At 46.0% G+C, this 23,374-nt stretch overlaps 1 protein-coding gene across 1 annotated transcript in view; it reads right to left on the bottom strand.

Annotated features, from left to right (window-relative positions):
• Positions 1 to 23,374, bottom strand: part of SAB (HYPERSENSITIVE TO PI STARVATION 4) — a 161,686-nt gene that overhangs the window by 59,035 nt on the left and 79,277 nt on the right. The window contains exons 14-15 of the mRNA XM_087389961.1: positions 5,491 to 5,755; positions 115 to 339 (exon numbers count right to left, since the gene is read on the bottom strand). Coding sequence (XP_087246087.1) covers positions 115 to 339; positions 5,491 to 5,755 — 490 coding nt within the window. The remainder of the gene's footprint in view (positions 1 to 114; positions 340 to 5,490; positions 5,756 to 23,374) is intronic.

Below are 23,374 nucleotides of genomic sequence, written 5' to 3'. Positions count from 1 at the left end.
TTAGCAAGCCATCCATATATAATTCTAGCTTTCCGGTTTATTACATTTTCATGCCAAGATTATCAGAAACTCATCCCCAAAATCGTATTAGTCCTTCGATCTAAAGAAAATCACCATATTACTGATTTCAGCCTCAGCAAAAGCCTCTCCATCGGTTATCATGCTCCAAACTATCTTGTCAATGGCCCATGATATCCGCATGGCAAAAGGTGAGCTTTTATTCTTCTCTTTCTCTTTGAATCTCTGCTGCACGGCTTTCTGCAATGCAAGTCTGACAGAGATTGCTACCAGTTTTCTAGATTTCCACTTACTCCTTAAATCATCTCCCAGCCTTGATGCCTGTCATCAAACCAACAATGATCAGGAGAGCAACAGCCTCTTGTTGACTTCTGTCATGGCAAATTATATGAGTCTATACAAGGTTCATACAAGTATGTAGAGCTGCACACATGCAAGTGGAAATTTATAACTTAACTCCAAACTTCTGAATTTCAGCTCTAAATGTTCACAAACGCCAATGCATATTATATGAATGATCATCCAGTAACACCATATACTAAGTGTGCATAGAAAATGCAAAACAAATGAGTGAACAGAAGAGCAATTACCTGTGAGCAGTCAACAGAGGCATTCTGAGAACGTATTCTAGGAGGGCACTCAAACAAAGCCGGTAAACAAGAGATAGACCAGCAATGTCGAAATCTTACTCATAAACAACATAATGCGGGTGACAAATTCAGCCCATGCTCCGAAAACTCTTTTAAAATACTAAGGTAAGCAACACAAGCAGTGTGTCACAGCTCAACACCAAGCTGCTCACTTTTGGGATGAGAGAGGGGCCAACCATCATGAAATGCACGTGAGTTATGAGCTGTCTCATCCAAAGGCATTTCTTGCTCAAAAATCCTAATTGCAAAGAGATGTCCCAACAGGTAGATGCTGCTCTCATTAATGCTAGACGGTGAGGCATTGCTCAATTAATCCTGCATGCCCATGTTGATTTTGGCATCAATCATACTTCTTGTTCCTACACTCTTTCTCATGGTGTTCCATCTCTCCACAGGAATGACTTTGATTCACTATTTCATTCTAAGCATTACAATTGACATTGCCACCACCTGCATTAGAGGTATCTACATTTGAGGTTAATTTCGATGACCACGTGCTGCAAATTCCTTATACTTGTACATATTTTGCATCATTTGCCCTTCCTAGTACTGCATACTGTTCATCTCTTATGTTGTAGGCATTGCAGATTCAGTCATATTTTGAAGCTAGAGATGGAGCTAAGTAAAAAGGTGTCAATGAGTTCAAACAGATGGGAATGAGGTTTCTACCCTTTATTGTCTAATCAATGGCATATACGTTATTCTTGGGGCATAGAAGTATGGCGGAAAAAAAGCTAGCATTTTGGTGAGCCAAGCTAAGTACGTAAAGGGCTTCCTAGGAGAATTCATTTTTGGTGAGTCACGGGCTTCCTGGGAGAAATCATATGCAGGACAGACCCCAATTGGGGATACAATGCTGGCCGGGAAAGTTGTTGTGTGCGTACCAAGGTGACCAATGTGACCAAGATAGTAAGTGTCAGCACTTGCAACATCATTGAGCCTCCCAACATGTAAGCAGGTCTACCTGAAGATGGAACCCCGCTCAATCTCCATGAGCCAAGTTACCCGAAGTAACACCCCGGGCTCTATAATGAATGAGCTATAATCCTGAGCATGCCTGAAATCCATTGGGCCACCTAGTAGAGACAATGCTGGATGGTCTCCTACGGGGTGTCTAGGGGCAAGTAGCATGTACCATCCCCACCCATGTGCTCATGGGCAGCCCTTCTTGTGGCATGCTTCAAAAGACATAGAATATGCCCCTTGATGGGAGGCTGATCATGAAACTGGCCTTCAATAAATTAAAGGGAAGAGGACTACAAATAACCAGCCAACACTGTTACATCAACAATTCAGTAAATATACACCTAGTAGAATGGGAGCTAGAGTGCTCCTGCACCAAGTCAAAGACACACATTGGCCCCAAACCTTGGCGCCCCTTTCGGAACTTCTTTAATTAAGTGAGAGGCCTTGAATCCAGGCTATACAAAGGATACAGTTTCTCTTGCAGGGGCATTCCACAACCCATTAGGCGTCCAAGTCAAAGACACACATTGGACCCAAACCTTGGTGCCCCTTTCGGTATTTCTTTAATTAACTGAGAGGCCTTGAATCCAGGCTATACAAAGGATACAGTTTCTCTTGCAGGGGCATTCCACAACCCATTAGGCGTCCACATTCCCTGCATAGCCTCTGCTATTCACTGCTCTCACCAATCTTGGCCATAGGAATCCATTCCTATCCCGGATAGCTTGCACACAGCCGGGAATTGTTACTAATAACCACTCTTGGCCACACAGTTACCCATAGCTGTCACTAGTGCCCAAATAGCTACCTATCTGCTGAAAGCAGAAAGAGAAAGCATACAGAAGCTTTTCCCACGGTCCAGGCCTGCCACTACCTATATTCTCTCAGTCTATGGGCAGCATACATCCTGATACATCAATTTGTTTCTCATAGGAGAACTTACATCACAACATAGCAAACAATATGGCAGTCATACAAGTACCATCCCTCTAGCATCAATGGCATTACACAGCCCGTTAGGCATCTGTATGTTCTCTGCTGAGAATGGTGAATATCTGTCATCCTTCAATATTACACATGGAGGACTTTTGCGGACATCTGTCATCCTTCAATATTACACATGGAGGACTTTTGCGGACATCTGTCATCCTTCAATATTACACGTGGAGGACTTTTTCCGGCACAATGGCAATCCCAATAGTATCTTCACAGAGTAGATACCTTCTTGGAGGAGATTCCCTAGCAGAGAGTGTGGGTTATTGTTAGATAGGTCACTTTGAGCCTGTCAACATTTAAGACTAGGCACAATGGCAAATCTGCCTTTGAGCTGCCGAGCACTACGATGCCATGTTGTTTAGAGGATAGTTTCCCAAGCTTTGCTCCAGGTATGAGCCCTCATACTACGAGCTTACTCTATAAAGTACATGTTTTTGCTTTTAGATCAATGATTCCTAGTGTGTGGTAGGATCATTGTTCACCAAAACCATGTAGCAGTATCATCCTCACACCATATTTTGACCAAAGCAAGTTCCAAACCAATTCCCTCAGCTGTGTTCATGCATCCTTTGTGGAAACACTATAAAAGAAAGCAGTATTCTCTCATGCCTTTTGGGAGATCATGTGTATTTGCCTCTCTACATCTCCAAGTTTTACTACAATGTCCCTTCTCAACTAGGTCCCATGATTTGAAAGAAGCATCTCGCCATCATGTCCTACAAAAGCTCGGCTCAAGTGAAAGGAATACTCTAGTGGCATGTGTCAATAGCACAAAACATACCCGCCCGCATTAGTTTGCAAGCCAAACGGAGGTTGGTTGACGCTGCATGAGTCACTCTAAGGGCACAGGTTCCATTTAAGTGCTTTCCTCCTCTCAAAGTCTCCAAGATGGACAAATTGTCCCTCAACAAGGTTCAAGCCAAACAACCCTTTAGATTCATATGACAAGCCTACAACTAAAGATAACAAATGGGACGAGCATTCAACTGCATACTGATAGACCTCAACATCATTATAGACCTATATAGGTAGGAGCGCAAATGGCATAACTTTTTAGGAACACTATGGAATAAAAGGTTCATGATGAGTGGCACAACCCCAGCACTCCTCAAACCTCTGATCTGCAAGCAAACACAAGAACACATCAAACGTAAGGAGACTGAGCAGGCTGCTCACCAACATCTACGGGATGCGATCTCAAATTAGGAGATGCCCCCTCCGAGCCACAAGCTGAGCTACTGGCACGAACTCCTAGCTAGATCCTAACCAGCCTAGTGTCCCATACCACCAAGTGGCACTGTGAAGCCTGAGATCTGTTGCTGGGCCTTGGGCTATGCTATGATGCGGGCGCATGTCCGCGACTCAATCCAGGATCAGACCTAGCACTTGGGAACAAGACTTGCTCCCATCGGCCTGAATGGAAATGCCAATCAATGGTACAATGCACCAACCAAGAATGCAACAACTAATGGCTGCTCACATGCAATTAATCGTATGTACTAAACCCTAACTAACTTGTGAAGAGGTGTGAGGGAAGGACCACCTGTGGCTTCACACAGAAGCTAGGGCCTCAGCCCCCTTGTAATTGGCACTAACACAGTCTTACCTGATTAGAATGCACTAATACACATGCATGGGAATGGCTGCTCTAAAGTGTGTGAGCCACCTAGGATTCATCAATAGAATAGTGACATGTGGCACCCATCCCGTCATCCATGGTGGATGGATGTGTGGGAATGCCACCTCATGTCCTTAAAATTTCTACCCACTACCAACAACATAAAATCATGGCATGGTCCACCTAGGACCTTAGGTCTACCCTACCACTCTAGGAAAGGTTAACTAGTCCTAATCACCAAATAAACCCAAGAGTGAATTAACGAGCCATCCATGTTAGTTCCCCACTCAATATTGCAACAGCATGTGTGCGTGTGTGCGAGCATATGTGTACACAAATCAACCTAAGAAGTAGATTTTGTATTTCCACTTCCATAGCATGTATACACACACAAAGCATGTATGTACTACAATTTTAAGAGAATAGCATAAGGTGAAGACCACAGCTTGCTCTTTGCCTTCCTTCTATAGTCGAGTAAACATATGTTCATATAAGGAGCTCTTTATTTCTCCTTTGATCTTCTCTTTGATACCTCCTTTGAGCTTCTCATGCATCTCTTCCATTTGACTAAAGAGAACCTGATCATTTAAAGTTGCATTCGGAATTGCCTTTTCTACTTAGTCTCAGCCACTTTTACTGTCTCTTCTAGCTCCTGGAACTTGTACTTCATCCCAATATTCTCCTTTTTGAAAAGGAGAACTTGTTGTTGAAGAAGAAGAATGACCTCATTTTTCCTAATGTTAGGCAAAGGTGAAGCTATTGTCCCAGCATATGAAGGATACTTCTCTAGTTTCCTGTCTCCTATAAAAAAAGCCTTTTGCTAGCACCCCCTCTGCTTGTGACTTCCACCACGGCCAAATGGCACTTATGAGCATAGCAAAACAAATAAAGCAATATACCTTGATTATTTAAGTGTACAAGTAATTGAACAATTTATTGTATAAACAGTGCACGTGCATCTGTAAAAATGCTGTTGTGCTATGTTACCCATGTTTGTCACATTGGCTATCTTTACCTCAAAACAATATTCATTTCATCTAATCTCAAAGCTAAGTTCTTGCGATCCATAGAAAGAGTAAAACAACACCCACAAGAACATTTATAAAAAACCCATTGCTTCATTGGTAAACTCCAAATATGCATAACGTAAGAGTAAAGAAAAGTCATTTTCTTTATAGACTTGGAAAAAACCAACTCCAGGTACCACAAAGCATGCAAAAAAGTAGAAACAGCTTGGTGTACCAGAGTTGCCTTCCCACAAGACATCATCCAAAGTTCTGGCTCCTGCCTCCCCTCATTATGGTCTCCTTCAGATGCACCAATTGCAGTACAATGCTGCTTTATCCTTCGAAGGTCATCTAACAATAGTTTAAGCTCCCTCTCTGACTCCTCCAGCTTTATACGTGCAAGCTCTACCTCTAACACACCATCAGGTACAACTTCATCTATCTCTTCCTCAATATTATCATCCTCGTCACCATGGTGCAACAAAAAATTCTTCCTAGGCCTGTGAGGAAAAAAAGGAAATTTCAATATAAAAGAAAACATATCACATAGCAAAGCACTTCGCAAAACATTTTCCTAGATTCAGAAGAATGAGCTTTAAATGCAAGCTGATGAATAGAATACTCAAACATTGTTCAAATCCATTGCTAATGATTAAAGGGGCTTATGCTTATGTTCCAAGCTTTACTTTTAAGAACATATTGGCGATAGAAAGACTCTCTCTCTCTCTCTCTCTCTCTCTCTCTCTCTCTCTGCGCTCTCCCTCCTCTGCCTACTGCTCTCTGCTCTCCCTCCTCCGCCCGCTGCCTCCTCCCTGCAGCTCCCTCCTCCACCCGCTGCCTCATCCCCTCAGCTCCCCCCTCCGCGCAGCTCCCTCCCTGCAGCTCCCTCCTCCGCTTGCTGCCTCCTCCCCGCAACTCCCTCCTCCACCCGCTGCCTCCTCCCCTCAGCTCCCCCCACTGTGCAGCTCCCCCCCCCCCCGCAGCTCCCTCCTCCACCCGCTGCCTCCGCTCCCACTCCTCCCCTGCTGCTCCTTTGCTCCTGCTTCCCCGCCTGCAACCCCTCCGCCCTTGCACTCCTACTCCCCCACCCGCCTGCAGCTCCGCCTGCAACCCCGCTGCCCCTCCGTGCCTACTGCGCCGCCCTCCTGCAGCTCCCTCCCCGCCTGCATGTCCCTCCCTCCGCTGCCTCCCCACCTTCAGCTCCCCCGCTCGCTGCCTTCTCTCCCTGCCTCTACTCCACCCTCCTTCTTCCACCCTCCCTCCCTCTTGGCTCCCCGCCTAGACTCACCACCCTCCCTCCCTCTTGGCTTCACCCCTTCAGCCCTCCCCACCTACAGCCTCCTACAACCCCTCCCCCACCCCGGCCTACAGCCTCGTTTCAACCCCCTGGGGGTTCTCTCGTCATGAGGGGGGGGTACATGCTCCCGCTCCCACTCCCGCCCCTGCAAAAAGAAGTCCTACACCAAACGCGGGTCTATCCTACGAAATGGGAAAAGGTTGCAAGGATACAGATGAAGCCACCAAGAAAGACGAAAACAAAGCCAAGAAACAAACACAACTGAAACTCGAAGATGTGAACACACGCTACAACCGCAGTGGACTCGGAGTGGACAACAAAGCAAAGGCGGGATCCACCTCGGCACCTCGGCCTCAGCTTCAGCCGCAGCTTCAGCTTCAATTTCAGCTTCAGTCTCATCCTCGGTCTCAGCTACATCCTCATCCTCAACCTCAGCACCAGCCTCAGCTTCAGCTTCAGTGTCAGCTCCAGCTCCAGTTTCAGCTGCACTTACACTCACAGCCTCTACAATTACAGCTACTGGATCCGATATACCCCTACCCATGACATCGATTGCTCCACCCTCCCCTAGGATAGAGGGGTTGCCACTGACACCATCTCTCCCTTCCTCTCCCGCTATAGTTCTCTCTCCGATTATGACACATACTTTGGAGGGGTCATACACTGTTCCGCACTACTCGACCTTCTTCTCCCCTCTGCCTCTCAATCAATCCACGCTCCCAGTCCCTGTTGGGATCGCCTCCTCCAGACCACTATCATCTCCATACCACACCCATCTCACCCAGTCATCACCCAGCCTCAAGTCTCATCCTCACACTTCCAGGCCACAATCCTTTCAGTTTTCGTTGAAGCACGAACGAGCTGACCCATCAGAGGCTTGGAGTATTTGTTGATGGAGGTCCACAGCATCCGAAAGCGCGAGAGGGAGCAGACACGCTTCACCCAGGAGCAGGCTCGTCTCATACAGGAGCAGTCTTAGGCTATCCGAGACCAAGCTGACCTTATTCAGGGGCTCAAACAAGAGATCTCCCAGCTCTGACAAGAGGTCACTGTGGGAGCACCCCAGTTATGGAGGCACAGATTGCGAGCATGCAATCTGCCATCAAGGAGACGTCCAAATGGGTCGATGTAGCCAAACGGGAATCTGCAAGGGTAACCGTTTCGGCTACCCTCTTGGAGCAGCAGCAGAGAGCCACCAAGGCTCTCAACATCAGAGTACGTGGGATTCCCCGCACTGAGCTACACCAATGGCAAATGCGTAGGCCTTCATGACCACTATCCTAGGGGCGACTGAGCACAGGATTGAGAGAGCATGGTAGGTTGGGAGGGACCCCAACCGAGAGCAGCCCCTTATCATACGGTTCCATGACGCCCAGACACGACTTTCGGCTTTACGTCGTAGGTCAGTCTTACAAGACCAGCCAGCAATCTACATGGATGAGGACCTCACTCCACTACAGGTTGAGGAGAGGCGTTTTCTATCGCAGTAGCGGGATCAGGCCCGCAAGAAGGGACGACGCCTTACATGCCCCCGTCGGACACCCACCTCTCGTCCCGTATAGGGAGGCGTCTATGAGACCCAGACATCCGAGACCCTATCCTATACCATCCGGAACTATAATGGTACCTTATGGTCAAAACCAGGGAACTTCTTGGAATCCTATATAGTTCATGACATAGTCTTTTACACAAAGACACATCAGAGCCCAGAGCGCCCACTACCAGTAGTCAGCAGGTATACATGGGAGTCTGCCTACAGAGATGAGAAGAGGGATATAGGAGGGGTTCGAGGGTCAGAAGGAATTGCAATCCTTTACAGATCCACACTTTTGGGGGCCATCTCAATGGAGCAAAGAGATCCACACTACAGGTTTCTCTGGATCCGGATTCGACACATGGATAGCCAGGATCTATTTATTGCAGTTTGCTACTCCCCCCCGAGACCTCCTGCTTTGCCAGAGATATTCGAGGGGAGGATGAGAACTCACCATTTGCTGCTCTTTATCAGTCCATTGTTGACTTCTCTAGCCGCGGGAAAGTCCTCCTAGTCGGGGACTTCAACGCGAGGACAGGCGCTCGTCAGGCACCACTCCTCGACTTCAAAGATGATTCCACTCTATTGCCAGACATTGACCTTGAGGAAGCAGGTATGCTATGAGTTTCGGCTGACAAACGAGGACCGCTCACATCTTATGGATAGGCCCTATTAGACCTCGGCATGATGCACGATCTCATTATCTATAATGGTCTTGATACATGGCCCGCTTCAAGTGGCTTCACTTGCTTTCCACATGGGGGTGGCTCCAGTGTTGTGGACTACATTATGGGATCCCCTTCCTTCACATCTCGCATCACTGACTTTACCATAGCACCTCTCCCTCCAGGGACTAATCATACATATCTTTTCTTTAGCATTTCTACCCCCCGCCGCACAGCACTTTCTACCCCGTTGAGTTCTTACTCCACCTACCATGATATACGCTTTGATCGCAATCACTCACCTACTTACTCTGGCCGTCTGTACATACTTCTCGCATACATTGACTTTATACCCCTTTTAGAGGATCGTGCTACCCTAGTCACTCGCTCACTTCACGAGGCCACTCTTCACGCCTTCCCCCACACCACCCGCTCCACCCGTCCACCACCACCTGGGACCGTACCCTGTAATAGCCGGTATGATGATGAGTGTCAGGCTTTACGCCGTCAGCTCAGATTCAAAACAAAAAACAGCCTTCCGAGCGAACCAGAGACGCTACGCGAGTACCGTCGTCTGGTACGCAGGAAGAAACCTGACTTTGTGTGCCGAAACGAGAAGGAGCTACTGAACATTTTGTTCAGTAACAACTCTAAGGACTTCTAGCGGAGATTTCTAGAGGGACAGTCCCCCCAACCACTCACTGACACTCAGGTATGGTCTGATTATGCACGCAAGCTGTATAATATCCCAAATCGACCTATCACATATGCCACGCCCCACATCCTGCACCCTCTTCACTGGGGGGGGGGGGTTAAAGGATGTCGTAATAAAACTTCATAATGGCCAAGCAAAGGATTATGAGGGACTATGCACTGAGTTCATTGCATATGTTCCCGAAATAGACTTCTATTAAGTAGGAGAAAAACCCCGCGAGAGTAAGCTCAAAGCGGAATACATCATGAAATCATGAGGATAAATAAAATCCCCTCAAAGTGAGATGGAAAACAACCAAGGCTAAGGCTGAAAGTGCCACCTCAACCCTGTAGGATTCTCAGAGAAGAAAGGAGAATCCTTTCATTCCCTGAAGAAAGAAGCCCTCCTAGCTGAGGCTGCACGGGAGTCTCCCTACATACTCATCCATACGGCCATCAAAGTATGTACAGTGCCTGTCCAGATACTAGCCAAAGTGTGCGAGAGATGAACTTGGCTCTCTAGATATGCCATGATGCTATGCTGGCTAAAATCTCCCAAGAAGTATCCATAGAGGCATGTACATCTATAAAAGGAAGGTGTGATACCACATCCAACGAACAGGACTCGATCTGATGACGTCAAACCAAAATGGCCCGAGAGGAGTCAAGTCTCTCATAGAATACCTGAGGCCCTATAAGAGAACGCCAAGCCACTGAGCCCCATGTCATAAAGAATGGGAAGTGGGCAAAGTGACTGAAAATCCTGGCTACCCCCATCCAAATCATCCTCGCCTGCCTGCAATCCCATAAACAATGTTGAATAGTCTCCGAAGCAAAGAGGCAACGAGGGCAAGTAGGGTCGGCTCCAAACCTGGATCTCCAAAGGTTCACTGCAATCCCACCATGGATAGAAAACCAAAAGAAGAGAGTGATCTTTCTATTCCTGTGGGATTTCCAGAGTCTCCTCCAGAAGCACCTCTGCAGATCCGCAATGATATCAAATGTCTCCCGATGAGGAACTCTGGAAGGTCTCCAGCCTCTACTACTGAGCTGAAATCTCCTGGCATTACTGACCGTGTAACAAAAGAAGGGAATGCTCTTCTCTCGATGCCTTGCGTCAATCCACTCCCACTCTCCAGAGTCCCACTGCAAATACCTAATGGGAACTCCCCCTTAGAGCCAAAGCCTCCAAGACTCGGTGGAGAGTAGCCGGGGGTCTGGGTCCAGGAACCACTCTGAATCTGATCCCTGCACCAAAAGACCTACAACCCTGATAGGCTGCAAAATAGACTCAAGCAAGATGTCCTCTGTGGATCTGAGCAATCTGCCACCATCCTGCACACTAAAAACTAAAGCTATGGGATTAACCTCCTAGCCCCGATCTTAGCCAAGCTATTTAATGAAGCTGTTTGCTTGGGGTTTCCACGCACCTGGGCCATCAACACTATCTCACCCATCCACAAGGCAAGGGATCCCGTGAACCCGGAGAACTACAGGACCATTATGATTGGACATGTCATGTCCAAGCTTTATGCATCAGTACTTGATTCTGAGGTCAGCAAATTTACAGAGTATCAAAGACTCAAAGCAGCAGGACAGGTTGGTTTTAGACGGGATCATGGGACCATGGACCATATTCTCACGCTCAGATGTATCATCGAGGAGGCGAGGGCACGGAAGCAGATCTATTGCTTTGTGGATTTCCGCAAAGCATTTGACACTGTTTCGAGAGCCCGCCTCATATGTCACCTACAAGATTTGGGTTATGACCAGGAGATCATTTGGGCTGTCATGGCACTTTATGAGCGAGTTTCAGGCAGAGTCCGAACACGATCTGGATGGACAGACAAGATCATGAGCACTATCGGTGTCAAACAAGGGTGCCATTATCACCTACCATGTTTGGCCTCTACATTGACGAGCTCGAGACAGTGATGCAGGCACAGGGTGGGGTAGGTTGCTCTCTCGTGGGCACGCTGATCCGGATATTGCTTTACGCAGATGACGTGGCTCTCTTGTCTTCCTCAGCAGAGGGGCTCCAAAGACACCTTGACGCACTACAGTCCTTTTGTGAGTCTCATGATTTGAAGGTCAACTTGGATAAAACCAAGGTTATGATCTTCAATACATCTCGAGTCATCATGCGCGATGAGCGTTTTACATTTGATGGTTCCCCTATTGAGGTAGTTTCATCATACACCTATCTTGGGGTCGTCTTTTCCAGACCCATCTTCACTATGAGACCCGCAATGTGTGCACGCCTGAGCAGAGGATATGCTTCATTGGCTAGACTAGAGAGGCAGTGCTCACTTTCAAGATCCACGGACCAAAGGGTTTCTTTTTTACTCCTTGGTCTGCCTAGCAAGGATGTATGGTAGTCCATGCTGGGGGCCAGACTTGTTGGATACAGAGTGGGCCAGGGTGGAGTGGCTACATGTTTTCATGTTATCACGAATGATCCATGGTAATCCATCCATCCCTCACCAGATCATCTGGGCGGAGTTTGGGTCACCCCCATTACAACTAGATGCTACATTTCAAGTCATTACGTATCTGTACCAAGTCACGGAGTATGGGGATTACACATCCGCGCGTAGTAGGATACCATAGCTAGCATTGTCCTCTTCTATGGCACTTGCAGCAAGGGGAGACCAGAGGTGTTGGTATGCATGCACAGAGAGATGGTTTGCAGGACTGACAGACTACCTCTTTTCCAGTACGGCATGGATGCTCCTTTCTCTCCCCTCCTATCACACGAGGTCTACTAGGTTATCCGTGAGGATCTACTACCGCTACACACATTCGGGACTTGGTTGGGCCCGAGTGATCTTCAATGAAGATGGGCTTCTACAGAGATCACTTCTTACATATCACAGCGGAGGGTTTCATTGATCAACCAGGATACACGCAGATTCACCTACCCCACTCGTTGAGGATCTCTCTTGGGCAGTTCCGGATCTCTTCTCATGGACTTCGTATCGAGAGCGGCAGAGCACCCAGGGAGAGGCACATATGCACACTGTGTGACATGCAAGAGGTTGAGATAGAGGAGCATTTCATATTCAGATGCCATGTTTACTATGAGATCCGTGGGCGTTTCTATTCGTAGAGAGGCACTCAAATCTTGTGAGCCTACTCACGCATGTACATCCTCCTATCTTGGGCACATATATTGGTAGGATTCTTAAGCACAGAGAACAATGCACGATGTCGTAGGCTACAAAGCAGTGATACTGTGTTACTTTATCACCCCTTCCTCTTTGGAGGACAGAGACTTTCTTTTTTGTATCTTCTCTGATCAGATGAGGTCCCATGGGTCGTTTTTCGGCCCCCAGAGGACGATAATACAACATTCTATTCTATTCTCTCTCTCTCTCTCTCTCTCTCTCTCTCTCTCTCTCTCTCAGCCCATCACATACGATGGAGGTTCAGCCCATCACGGCTATATTCGGATGGATCGCTCAACCCGAGTCACTATCGACATGGCCAGCCGGATACAAAGATCACGGAGACCAACCCCCCCCAAACCACCGAGAGAGATGACCCAGCGGACACAGATGCGATACATTTTTGCAGTTCGTAGGAGAGCCACCCTGGCACCGGGCTATGTCTTTTGACCCTGAGTTTGAGTACTAGTTTTGTTATCTTGTATTTTGAAATTGATTTAGCTTAGTACTCATTAAAGGGCCTTAGCGAGCCCTTTGAGCCCACAATGGCTTGTATGCATAGTTGCCAGAAACGGACGTTTCTAGCCAGGAAACAGGTTCAGCCAAACAGAAATGGCGTTTCTTCCAAAAACGTCGTTTCCTAAAACCTCCTTTTTTCCCTAAATCCCCAGATGCCCTTTCTGACGTGATTTCACCACCTGCGCTCTAATTTTTGCCGTGTGCGCTGCTGTTGTCCATCCATCCTGCTCTCCATCCTCTCAAGTCTCCATCCCCCCATCCTTCTCTCTCCATCCTCTCCATCCTGCTCTCCATCTTCTCCATCCTGCAAGCTACAGCCTAGCAGCCACTTCACGTCTCTAGAATCCATGCCTTTGCTCCAAACCGTCATGCTTGCGTATCACCTTGCACCAAGTTCCTATGCCGCAAAACACTGCATCTCCAAATCACCACTCGTCCAATTTTGTAGATACTGTTGCATCCCCTCCTCCACCACTCATTCCATATAGCATGGATGGACTGAATCCTAAATCATGCCACAAGAAATTAGAATGCATTATGCATGCAAAATTCATACATATCTGAAAATCCAGCCATAAGCTTTGATAGCAAATTGCAATTTAGTAACTGCAAAATTTACACGAGTAAAAAGTCTTACTTGTCAGGTGATAGGAAAGTGTTTCTGTTGAGGGCCTCTCCAATCTTGTCCATAAACTTGTACAAGAGCCCTAACGTGCTTCCCTCCATGTCCGTGATGCAAAGCACCATGTAGATAGGATTAATTGATTTGATTAATGCCTCCGCCTAATTCCATCAAGACTCATCCATGATCATGCGGACAAATTTGATAGACTTTGCTTGGCCTCTATCATCCCAATCTCCTCACTCCCAAGACACAACCGTGTGGAACAAGCCCTGGCGCAATTGCACGAGCCTCTCCACCACTATGAATATGTAAGCAAACCTTGTCGCTGGATTTTCAGTAGCTCAAGGTCACTGTAAGCCCGATAGATGCTGAGGACTTTGGGTCTCTTCGTGACAAACTTCACGATACTGCGGGCTATGGAGAAGATGTCATCAATCCAAGGTAGCTCTCCATCCCTCCATCCTTCTAAGTTCTATCTCACCATCCTCCTCTCCATCCTCTCTTACCTCTCCATCCTCCTTTTACCTCTGATCCTCCTTCTACCTCTCCATCCTCTTTCACCTTTCCATCCTCCTCCTACCTCTCCATCCTTTCTCACCTCTCCATCCTCCTCCTTGCCTCTCCATCCTCCTCAATGCCGAGAGATCCTTATTGGGTCCATGTCTCCCTCCTGGATACCAAATAGACACCATGCCTGGAGAGATCATCTAGGACTAAAACTAGGCAAGCTAAGGCAGTAGAGGTTCCCAATCCAAGTAGACAGCATTAGTCTTAGAGTGATTGATGTGAGAATTAGAGATAGCTACAAATTCAAAGATGTGTAGTCTCAATGGTGACTCACGTGTTGTGGGGATCTTGAAGGAATGCTGATGGAGCCTCCAATCCAAGCTACTCCTTGTGAGAGCAAGGCAAAGCATGAGCCATCCACAAGTGTCACTCAAGTGGGTCTCGGATTGTTGCAATGTGTTTCCATGAGAGAAAGAGGGAAGGGGGAGAAGGGAGAAGAGAGGGAGAAGGGGAGATGGGAGAATGGAGGGAGAGGGAGAGGGAAAGGGAGGAATGAAGGGGGATGGAGTGGCAAACACAAAGGCACTACAACGGAAACAAGAGAACACCCAAAGACACTCTTAGAAGAGAAGAGGGAGCTTGTATTCCAAACTTGTGCATACAACAATGAAGAGACCAAAGTCAGCGACTTGGCCTTTTATCCATGTCACTTTTTGATGGGAGTGTCAACCCTAATCTCTTTATACCACTCTCTCTTCACATTCTTTTACCATCCTCTTGGGCCCATCTAGCTCCAAGACACAATCTTTGCTCTACAGACTCATCGTTGTCCATCAAATCACATCACTAACCAGCGGTGGCATATAGTTAGCCAATCGGTTAACATGCCCCCCTTACTAATCTTGATCCAGTCCTTTGGATTGTGCAACATTCATGGTTGTTGGATTGTTGTCAATGAGGATCATGCAAAGTAGTCTTTCTTGTGCACTGGTTGAATCTTCTTTTGGTCCATTGTAGCAGAGGGATGTAGTGGCTCCTTGTTATGGAATGATTGATGGAAGTATGGATGAGTGATTCTACTGGACTAGCACCTCAGGATTTGAGTGAGCCAAGTAGAGTATTTGTGACCATGCAAAGAAGGAATAAGAAAAAGAAAAAGAAAAATCTAAGGAGTAAATTATTAGGAAGAAGGTGTTATTGGGGATTGATGTAAGATCCTAGTGGTGTTAGTGTTAGCAAATTAAGTAAAGTGCATTCTCATGCTCCTGTTAAGTCCCATATTTGATTTAAGTTGGACTTCTAATGGATTCTCATCAGACTATGTCTTTGACATGCCATGTTTGAATGTCTAGAGTTGTGCATGACATTTTGTCTTGCTTCTCTGAATTGAAGTTCATTAAAAGTCCATTTTATGGATTATATTTCATTGAGGGCTTTGCTTAGAAGTATTTGAGCCCAATAAGGTTGTGGCACCATCTGGAGCTTTATTTGTCTGAGTCATCAAAATCAAGAGGGGTCTAATAATACACCATACAAACCCCTAAAATGAGGAATATGGTTGAAGAGGTTTATAGAAGGAGGATTCTAGGAAAGGCTTCTAAGCTAGAGATGAAATAAGAGAAAAATAAGGAAAAGAGGATGAGTAGACGTTAGATAGTTAATGGTGATGAGGTGGTGATGTTAGTTAGAAAGGAATGTGAGAAAAGCTTGGAGGGTCACAAGAAACTCATCCAAAACCATATTGGTGTAATCATCTTCACCCTGGATTTGAATGCATCCTCGATCGAGAGCTGCTTATGGAGAACCACTTGTCATTCCATGTGGGAACTCAAATTGAAGACCCTGATGACTTAGGCATAACTCAGTGCCCTGTTCTATTTTGGCTCTGCTGATGGGATTTGTTGTTGATGTTGATTGGTGTATTGACTTTCCATAGTGTTTGTAGCTTATCTTCTCGATCAAGGAGCCCTTGGGTTGATGTAGTTGTGATTTGCTAAGTGTGCAGTGCTAAGGACATGAAGAGGATTGACCGCCTATTTTCACCTAGTCCTATTTTCACCTAGGACTTCCACATGTGCGCAGAGAGGTAGGACTTTTACATGTTATAACTTTATTAATCTTTATGGACACATCTAGAACTAGCACCTAGAACTGAGTTCCTATTCACCGAAATGGCCTTGGTACCTATGAGTACATCAGAAGGTGAGTGCAGTGACATATTAACTAATTGCAACTCAGACGTAGCGAGGACATCATTTTGTAGACCACTAGAGGAATATGAATTGTATAGCTATTTGGGACCTCATGTCAGTCTTATAATCACTTCGAAAATAGAATCACTAAGACATCCATGGGTGCTTTTATTTTGACATGACTCATGAGTCATGATCATGGAATTTGTGGATCATGATCATCTATGAATGCTTTCAAGTTTCAAGTTTCAACTTGTGTACTTCAAACTTCTAAATTTCAGATTGTTGTAACTTCAAACTTGTTAGAAGTTAGAACTTAGAACTTAGTTCATGACACATGTTGATTGTGGAAGCATCATTCATGGATAATAGATGATACTAGATAGATCAATCATCATAGGAATTTAGAATCATAGAAGCATGCACGATGCTTTAAGTATAATTGTATTATGTATGATTTGCACTCTATTGATAATTGTATTATGTATAAAAAAATAATTTTTAATACATAAATTGTACCATATTGCCATTTCTTCCGTTTCCATTTCAGCGAGGGCCGGAAACTTCGTTTTCCCGGTCTGTTTCTTCCACTTCCGTTTCGGCTGGAAACTATGCTTGTATGGGTTACCTTTGTGATTGTACTTTGTCTCATAGGCCCGCGAGGCCTCCAAAAGACGGTAATACATACATCTTTCTTTCTTTCTTTCTTTCTTTTCTCTCTCTCTCAGAGAGGCCTTACTATAGCTGATCAGACAACAGGAGCTGACATGCCGGAAGATATAGATGGAGTGTAGCGACACGTCACCAGCTTCTATGCCTTTGGGTCTGCCCCAGGAGACAATGGGGTAGAGGATAGACATGAAGGCAGCATGGATCAACTAGAAGAGACGGCGCGGAGCAATGGAGCTATCACGCACGATGCAAAGGAGCACGCACAATAGAGGTCCAGCCTATCACTACTTTACGCAGAGGAGACTGTCTGAGCCAAGGTGTCACTCTAGATATGGCGCACCAGATACAGAGATCACGGAGACTACGCCTCCCACCACATCAAGAGACGGCTCGATAGATGCAGATACGAGACATTTTTGTGTCCGATCGGTGAGCCACCATGGCGTCTGGATGTATTTGGAGCACTAGCTTTGCATGGCTGAGTTCTAAGTTTTTACTTCAGCCCACAGTGGCTTGTATTAGTTACTTTCTTGATTGGGCTTTTATCTCATAGGCCTGCAAGGCCTTCCCTTCACATTAATACATCTCTCTCTCTCTCTCTCTCTCTCTCTCTCTCTCTCCCCCCACCTAGCCTCGCCAACCCTCAACCCAGCCCCCCCTGCCCTCATTCTACCCCTACCTAGTCCCGCCGCCATGCCATCTTTGCCCCACAAACCACCTTCCCTCGTACCAATACTCTTTGGATGGCCCAAACACTATGCCTAGCACACCGATAGAATCATAGGATTATTAGAGATACCTATGGAAAATATACACTTAGTAGACATAAGTTACCCTAGCGTGACCAGATGCCACCAAAAATCACACTATGTACAGAATGTCTCCTTCACCTAACCGGGGGGGATTCTAACCTAGCGAGGACTGCCGTCGACGAGGAAGAAAATTTGATCGATCGTTGTTGGTGCTTAGCATGATCAGTCTGTCCAGGTCCCTCCCCACTCCTCTATAGTCTTCGAGAGGTAGCTCGTCATCTAACAAATGCTATTGTCATCCAATAGTCATGTTAGAAATATGTATATTTCCTAAGGCAATGCCCAATGTTATGTAATGAGCAGCTAGGGGCATTTTTTCCCTTTATTAAGTTATCCCTAACATCAATTAGAGGTTGAGTTTGTGAGTGAGTTAGTCACCACACATCTTTTGACCCCATTTAAGGTCCTTTTAGGGTTTTGTCTCTGTGACTATCCTAGCTTTGTAGTTTCCATTATCTCGAGTTCTCTCACAACATTTGGCATTAGAGCAGCTTCCCCCTCACTCCCACAGCACTCCTTGTCCCTCCCCTACCCTTGTGCTTCAATTTTGTCATGAAAAACTCCACTTTTGTTGCAAACAACTTGGCCAATACAGCTCGTTTTTGCTGGCAGCCACCTCCTATATGGCCTTCTTGCTTGGGTGCCACTTATGCAGAAGTCCTACTGCTGTTCTAGACTTCAGCAACGAGTTTTTGGAGGGTTTCTTGCTGATTTCGACTTTGTTTGGAGCAGCCACCACCTCCTACTGCAAGTCCAAGGCTGGGCGCCTCTTTTAAGCACTTTGGGAGATTCTTTGGGCTCGGCAACCTCATTTTGGTCCATTTTTTACAAAAAGGCCAGCTGTACTTGTTTTTTTGAGATTTGTTGCTGATTTTCAAACACAGCACTCATTCCTAGGCTAGGCACCTATTTCTCGAAGGCTGGACATGCTTTTCGAGGTGTTTTTCCCGACTTTTTTGCTGTTTTGAAGCTTTTCCATCACTTTAGTGGCTGTTTTAGGAGCTTCTGGAGATCTCTCCTTGCCATTTTGAGCCTATCTCATGCAGTATTGTGCAAGGAGAGCCCATAGTTTGCACCTTTAGGTGCATTTTCAGTCCATGCAGTTGGGGACTTGCTGTTTTTTTCAAAACAGAGGTTAAATCCAGTCATTTATTGCTAATACTCCAAGGAAAGCACATATAGTTGGTGGGAGATCCTTCTCAATTCATCTTGGAGCTCTTTTTGGAGGCATTTTGCAGCCCATTTGTTTGGGTTTTGGTTAAACTTTCAGTTTTGTTGTTACTGCTTGCATTGGGTGTTCTTTTCCCTCTCCACTGTTTGCGTTTGTTGGCGTTTGGCTCCGCAGGAATCAGTGCCTCGTCTTCTTTGGCATTGCTCCCACACTCGTAATTTCTTAGGCTTCCTTGGGCAGCGTTTGAGAACCAGATTTCCAAATGCTTCTTTTCGGAAGTTTTTTGGGCTTTTTGGGATTCACCCACCTAGACAGGAGTTTGATTTATTTTTCACTTGGGTTCGTTATTGGACATTCTGGACTCTATGGAAAGACAGAAATCATAGAGTCTTTGGTGATCCTACTTTCTCTTTTTTCAAGCACTCTTTGCAGCAATCTCTCTACGATTGTTTACAAACTCATTATATAGACTCTAATGTATACTTGTCATATACTAAGATCTTCTCTTGATGTATTTTGCCACATCACATTTTGGGATAGTTACTCTATAATATACAACATCAAAATTTTCACCCAAAAAAAAAAAAAAAGGTGTATGTGTATGTGTATGTGTATGTGTATGTGTGTGTGTGGCACGTAGAGTGTGTGTGTGTGTGTGTGTGTGTGTGTCTGATCAAGTGGTGGTGAGAGAGGTGGAGACGAGCCTCACCTGCATCCCGTACAGACTCCCCGTCTGTCCGTACATCCGTACGGTAGCCGTATGCTCACCGTACAGCCGTACGGTCTGATCCGCCTCTTCCCTGCGTAGCCTTTCGTAACTCTGCCTCTGTTTTCATCGTCTTGCCGTACCTTTTCTGAAACCTCTTCCAGACGTCCGTACATTTTCGTCCTTTTCCGTACAGCCTGGTTTCCCCGCCCAATTTTATTTCTCCGAACAGCTCTTGCGTGCCTTTTCAGTACCCCCATACCGCTCAGCTTCTTCCATACAGCCCCCTCCGTACAACCGTACTTTCCGTACAGTCCCTGCTTCTTCCTTCTTTCCGTTCAGCTCGCATCTCTAGCTTATTCTTTGTCCGTACAGCCCTTCTTTGCTCTGCCCTTCTTTCAATCCTGCCCTGCTTCTCCTCATGGAAGCTCAGTTCAAAAGCTACTCTCGTAAGGAGTCGACCCGGGACTCCAAAAGACAACAGGTTGATTTTTCTACTACAGATTCGGTCGACGCTCACTATGTCTTTGATATGCTTAAAGATGAATTTCAGTACAGCCGGAAGGAGTGGGCCAAACCTCCCCCGGCCATCAAATACAAGTTGAAGCTTCCATCTTTGGTTGCTCCTCTTCGAAAATTCTCTCAGCAAGCAGTTATTATCTTCTTCCCAGGAAAGCTACCTTCAGCAAATGATGTGGCTCAATGGGTTCAGGCATTGTTGGGAGGCTGCTTTGTTGAAGGGGTATATTTTGCTTCTAGGGGTTTTTATGAGGTGCACTTTTCAGATGCCTCATATCGCCAACAGATTTTGGAGATGTCGCCCCTTTTCTATGGCAGACAAATGGTGCATGTCATGCCATGGTCGCCAAACAAAGATTACCACAGCCTCATTCGACATCATTGCCCCGTATGGGTTGAGGTAGTGGATTTTCCAGACTATATGAGGGCTGAGTTACCAAGTTTGGCAGCCTCTTTGGGGCAAGTTGTTTGCCCACCCTGCCCTTCGGGTAATCGCAATCGCTTTTGTATTCTTTGGGATACAGATCACCCAACCCCTCCTTCCATTGCGGTAGAAGTGGAGGATGTTCCCCTTGGTGAAAAATATTTTCACTTGAAATGGGGAGTTTTTGCAGGTGCTTGTTTCACATGCCATAAGTTCGGCCACTTAGCCTCACAGTGTCCTGCAGTTCTGCATCAGCTTCCTCCCACAGCTATTGCTCCAGAAAATACTCCCCCTCCGACTTATGCCTCGGGGTCTAAGGCAATGCCTACTAAACTGGGTGATGTGGCTCTCAAATCTGTCCCTTCCAAAGAAAATGTACTTCAGGTTTCAGCTAAGCAAAAGGATAAGGGTAAAGGCAAAATTTCAGAATCTCATGTCTCTCCCCAGGGTGCCTGGCAGCAACCCAAAAAGGTTTTTGCTCTCAAACCACGTCCACTACAATCTCGCCATTGGGATGCTTCAATTTCTACCCCTGGTCAGACCTCTTCCCCTGCTGACAGCCTTGCTTCTCAACTGTGGGTTGATGTGCTAAAAAGAGGCATCCCTGTATGTGATAATGATGAGGATCATAGAGCTAATGATCCAGGAGCCCAGGTGGATGTTGATGTCATGGCTGAGGCCTGACAGTTTACACTCTATTCTGCCTTTTGGTTTGACTGTACATATCTTTTATGTCTACTTCAATTACTTGCATTACATACAATGTTCAGGGTCTTTGCAATGCCAATAAGTGGAGACTCTTCTGGCATTATGTACATAGAATGCATCCCGATGTGATCTCCTTACAAGAACACAATCAACATTTCTTGGCTGGTCAGCAAGGCCACTATGCTGGTTATGATATTTTTTATGCTGGTACAATGCACTTTTCGGGGGTTTGCATGCTTGTAAAACATGATATACAGCCCACGGTGGCCCACAATGATCCTCAGGGTCGATGGATGGTGATCAGGTGCACCTGGCAGGATACTCTCTATGAAATAGCATCTGTTTATGCCTCACAAACTTCTGCGACTAGAGCTCAAATGTGGGACTCCCTCAAACAATACCCATGGCTTTCCAATGCTTTTTTGTGTGGAGACTTTAACAATTCGCCTGCCTCCCAAGATAATACTACTCATCGCTCTCACATGATCCCCACTGAGTTCCGACATTGGGAAGATATGCTCTCATCTCTGCATGCTGAAGATCTATGGCTCTCAACAAGGGACACAGATATGGGTTATACATATCATCACAATGCTTTTAATCATTACTGGGCTCGACTTGACAGATGGTATTTGCTGCATGCTCAGCAGTATGCTGATTTCACATGTACATTGCGGATTGATCACTCCCTCCTGCTATCTGATCATTTCCCAGTATGCTTGACATTATCAATAGCACGTCTGACAGATGATATGCCTTTTTTTGGTCATCGCTTGCTCCATGTTAATAGTGCCTACTTGCTTCATCAACAATTTCAGAACATGGTGAGAGTGGCTGTCCGTCCCCTCCTCTTACATGCTCAGGAGGATATGGATTTTGCTTGGATCAGCCTTGCTCATCGTTTACAGGCTGTTATTCAAGACTATGGACGGAGTTACATGGAAAACCTTCGGCTCAAGATAAAATGGGCTCAATCCCACAAGCAGCAAATGGATGCAATCAGTTCTCATAGGCAGCTTACTTCTTCTGAACAAGATTCTTGTGCTTATGCGGTTCATATCATCCATCAAAATGATCTTCGCAAATTAAAGAAGTGGCAAATTCGAGCTCGTATGAAACCCCTTTTGGATAAGGGCTGCTCCTCCAAAGCCTTTTTTAAAAGTCTCCATGCGGATAGGCGAAAGGAGGATATTTGCAGGATCAAGAAAGCTGATGGCACCTGGACCACTTCCAAATCAGACTTGGAATTGCAATGTTCTAGTCACTTTCAGCAGCTCCTTTCCTCTCAACCTGATCATTTGATGCAAGTAAATGCAGCCAGGTCTCAATTTCTTATGCATGTTCAGCCCATAGTATCTCGGGAACAGGCCCATGCATTGGAGCAGCCTTTTATGCTTAGTGAACTGGAAGATGCTTTGAGTCATCTACGCAAAAGCAGCTCCCCTGGTTGGGATGGACTGACTGTTGAATTCTTCCGTGCATTTTGGGGTGATCTCAAGAATACTCTCCTTCTAATGATCAATCATGCTTGGGCAGAACAATCTCTACCTCCATCCTGGAAACATGGCCTAGTAAAATTGATTCCCAAAAAAAGGTTGTGTGAGACGATGGCTGATTGGCGGCCTATATCCCTCATGCCTGTCATTTACAAACTCATTGCTAAAATGATTGTCCTCAGGGTTCGCTTCCTCTTGCAAGCAGGACTTCATCCTAGGCAGTATGGGTTTGTCCCCAAAAGGCAGATCACTGACAATATCTCCAATGCCTTGCTTGCGATTGAGTATGCCAAATATTCTAAACAAGATGTTCTCATTCTGCAAGTAGACATTGCGAAAGCTTTTGATACTGTCCATTGGGATTTCATCTCTCAAACTATGCAAAAATTGGGATTTGGCTTTCGACTTGTCC

Source organism: Dipteris shenzhenensis, chromosome 18 (genome assembly GCF_047967505.1).
Source record: "Dipteris shenzhenensis isolate YYH24624 ecotype China chromosome 18, Dip_SZ_1.0, whole genome shotgun sequence".
Classification (NCBI taxonomy): Eukaryota; Viridiplantae; Streptophyta; class Polypodiopsida; order Gleicheniales; family Dipteridaceae; genus Dipteris; species Dipteris shenzhenensis.
This window is presented reverse-complemented; position numbering and strand designations above follow the sequence as displayed.